General features: G+C 31.9%; 1 protein-coding gene across 2 annotated transcripts in view; it reads left to right on the forward strand.

The window, feature by feature from the left end:
* Window positions 1-3,885, forward strand: part of LOC117179867 (putative odorant receptor 85d) — a 79,015-nt gene that overhangs the window by 72,230 nt on the left and 2,900 nt on the right. For both annotated transcript variants that reach the window (XM_033372035.1, XM_033372036.1), the window contains exon 8: window positions 589-721. In XM_033372035.1, coding sequence (XP_033227926.1) covers window positions 589-721 — 133 coding nt within the window. The remainder of the gene's footprint in view (window positions 1-588; window positions 722-3,885) is intronic.

Below are 3,885 nucleotides of genomic sequence, written 5' to 3' on the forward strand. Positions count from 1 at the left end.
CCCCCCCCCCTCCAACGTATCACGTATTTTGTGAATGAACCCTAAATTGAGTGATGTATTCCACTTTTTGTAATTAAAATCATTTATGTTACAGATAATGATTTCCGGCAACGATTTTTTACGCATGCCGCCCTTGATGGCGGGATAAAAAAATCGTTTTCTACTTTTTTTTAATATACTATGCTTCGCCAAGTTGTTAATTCTTAACTTGATGTAATTTTTCGCGTTTTTCAATATAGCAAGAGACCCCAAGCCGGAATAAAAATCAGAACGTGAATTATCTTCATTGTTTAAAATAAATACCTCTTTCCTGGTCGCAAACAAACGAGAAATTGGCAAATAAACAAAGTTTGATGCTTTCTCAAGTAAATAATTTAATTACTGAAAAATCAAATTTACTTTACACGTTATAAGATTTTGCTAAAAAATTGATGAAATTTGTTCGGCTATTTTTTTATCAGGCATAGAATTTCGACGCATTCAAATTTTTAAATTAATACACATTTATATTGAAAATTGAGAACCTCTGTTTTTCAGTTTGAACCTATATATTTTTTATTCCCAAATAATGTTTTTTATGCAATGTAGATATAATGGACTTTGGTATCTCTTTCCCATTAAATCAAGAAAATTATTAATACTGATAATTCGACGAAGTCAAAACCCATGTTATTTGACAGCGGGAAAAATATGCACAATGGGAATGGTCTCTTTTTCATCGGTAAGTTTAACAATGTGTGACGATTCTTTAGCACTTCATTTTCGAAAGCATAATTTAGTTTCCCCGCATATTCTACGAATGAGAAGTTTTACATAGTTGTTTGATCTTACAAAAAAAGTAAAAGATACATATTTTTTTTATCTTCAAAAAACGTTTTAAAAGGAAAAAGCAACGCTGAAATTGAGCCTTCAAAACTTTTTACAGAATTTCCTTTTTTATCAAGCAAATTTCTTTAAAACCAGTTCGCGATAGTTTATTATCGGACGCGACGATATTCAATACAACAATCCAAACTCTAGGGCTTACATCCCTTTTTTGATCGGAATAAAAGTAAATTTTTTACATTACTCTAGAAAAATTATAAAATCTATTAAATGCTTATAAAAGGAATTTTAGTCTTTAAAAAAAGTTTCATAGCGCAGCATAAGTTTATGCAGATGTGTTAACTTCAACTCATTCTTATATTTCAAGAAACCCGAAAAAATTGTGGTTATTAAATTTTCGAGTTCTAACAACTCCTATTCATATGCAGGAGTGAGTTTTGTTTAATGATTTTTCGTGTTTTAAGATAATTTGCCAAATTTGTAAATTATTAATAATAAAACAATAAAAAATTTCTTTTCGTCCCCCGTTTTATCATCAAAAATATACACATGTAAATAAACTTAATTTAGGTTTATTTACAAACAATTTTTGTTTAAATTTAGCGAAAAATCCTTAAGCACGTTAACTTTAGCATTTAATTTTCTTTACAATAACATTATTTTCTTGATTTCGAGTCAGTTTCACAATTTTTGCAAAGCAAAAATTTGGAAAACATCAGTTTTACCTTTACAGAAAATGAGCAACGCAACCTCCGGGGAATCAAAATGATATACCTAATATCGGCATATGATAACCCAGCAGACACTTTTATATAACTGTGATGTAATAGTTATAGAACAGAAAAGCACATGTTCTGTTGCTGCCTAAGAACATGGTTAGGCTAGCGGACGAGTAATGTACCCATATTTGTGTAATTATTCTGTAACAACGTTACAGTAACATGTTCTGTCAGAGATCCGTAACAATCTCTAGCAGCGTTATATGTTAAAAATTATTTGTAGGGTAATTTTGGAAGATTGTCGCAGAGTCAAATTGCTCTTTAACAGTACCGTATTAATTATTTTATTGTGTTACGATGTAAATTCGCTCTACAACCGATCCCTAACATTCCCATAACGGTGCAACAACTTTTTTGCATGGATTGTAATAATTCTATTAAAGTGTGGGAAGAGTATGTGACAGTTAATTATCAAATATGAAACTCAAGTACGTAACAGATATGTAAGGGTGATACATAAATAGTACATCAGGCATAACAAAATAAATACCACCGAATAATATTATTGATCTCAATTATACGCATGGGAAATTATGTCGGCACATATTCTAATTAGAAATTGCATTATCATAATATTGTAAACTAAAAGAAAACAATCGCTTTGTAGAAGATTTCGGCTCAAATCGAACACGGTTCTCTAGGACGACAACACGGCGATTTCCCATTCTGGTAAAGTTAATGCTGAGAATGGGAATGTCATCGTCCATGTGAAGTAAATGGTAGAAAATTAGTTAAGCATAAATAATGTATGCAGTGTGCCCTTTATTTGTCATGTAAATGTTATGCTACATAATTGTAACAATGAAAAAACTTAGAAAAATATTTAAAAAAACGAAATCAAGAAGTCAAACTTTCTTCTATCATTTTCATCATAAGACAGGAAGGCATACGTTCTTTTATGTCGGTCTTACGATTCATTGAAAAAAATCAAGGTTTATAAAACCAAAAGTCAACATTTAGTTACCTTTCTGATAGGCTTATTAAGGTTATATATCTATTTTGAAACGCGTCACATTTAGTCAATAAAGTGTTACAAAAGAACAGGGGCGCAGCCAGGGGAGGGGGGGGGGGCAAACGGAGCAATCTGCCCCGGGCCCTGCGTTCGAGGGGGCCCCGCGCGGATGTAGAAATTTAAATAAAAAATTCAAAAAGAAGGGCCCCCGAAATTTTTGCCACTGGCCCTGAAATTTCTGGCTGCGCCCCTGCAAAAGAAGTATAAAAATGAAGAAAAAATTACGTAATATTTTTGGTGCCAAGTCTTAAAAAGTGCAGAATAAATTATAATGCTTACAACCGACACAGATAATAGGTGACAGAAAATAAAATATCAATTCTTGAGATTAAATTAGTTCATATAATGTATAATAGGTGTTGTCAATTGAAGATGAGAGGAGTGCGCCAAAGTAATGGGAATTATAAATTATTAATTGGTGATGATATAATAGCATTGATTTATATTTAGGATTTCTGTTTTTAAATCAATATAAATTTGACTAATTAACTATTTTTTCTATCTAGTGCCTTTATATTATAAAAGTCAAATTCATCAAAATGATCAAAGTGCCAAAAGAGTTGTGAAAAACGAGTATTTAAATTGCCAATTTTGCAATCCTCATTATGTTCCTCTATTTCAGTTTTCAATCTATAGCCAGTTTCACCAATATATATTTTATTACAGCCTTTATATTTTATTAAGGAAACTAAATTATAGATTTTAAAAATTTTTTCAGAATTTTTATTAGTGATATAATTTCCTCATTTTTTATCATTTCTAAAGTATACATTCATTCCGACATTTTTGAAATCATTTCTAATCTTTTCGATGAACCTTGCACGTGAGGTAATGAAACACGAAAATAAGTTATTTGTGTAATTTTACAAGTCGTTTTTTCCTTTTACTTAAACCATTGTAAATTACGCTTCTTCTTTCTCAAATAACACTGTCTATTAACAGTAGTGAGTAGTTATTTTTTGTAGAGTGATTTTTAATTGATCTTAGCTTTCTTTTCTGAATCTTTTTTCTTATCATGAATTGCGATAGCACCTATTAATATTACATGATACAAGAGCGTAGTTACCACCGTAACAGCCGTATCTATGATACGGGGCCCCGAGGTCCGAGGACCCCCCGGTCCAGTACTAGCCAAGTACAGCCTGCCGGAGTTCCAGTACTGGCTGGCTGTACCAGGTGTATACATATGAAACCGGTATTGCCATCTAGCGGCCAGTAGGCACACTTGTAGGCACTGTCGGAACTTACCATTTGTGCTAATTGGCGTAT

The sequence above is a fragment of the Belonocnema kinseyi genome, chromosome 9 (genome assembly GCF_010883055.1).
Source record: "Belonocnema kinseyi isolate 2016_QV_RU_SX_M_011 chromosome 9, B_treatae_v1, whole genome shotgun sequence".
NCBI lineage: Eukaryota > Metazoa > Arthropoda > Insecta > Hymenoptera > Cynipidae > Belonocnema > Belonocnema kinseyi.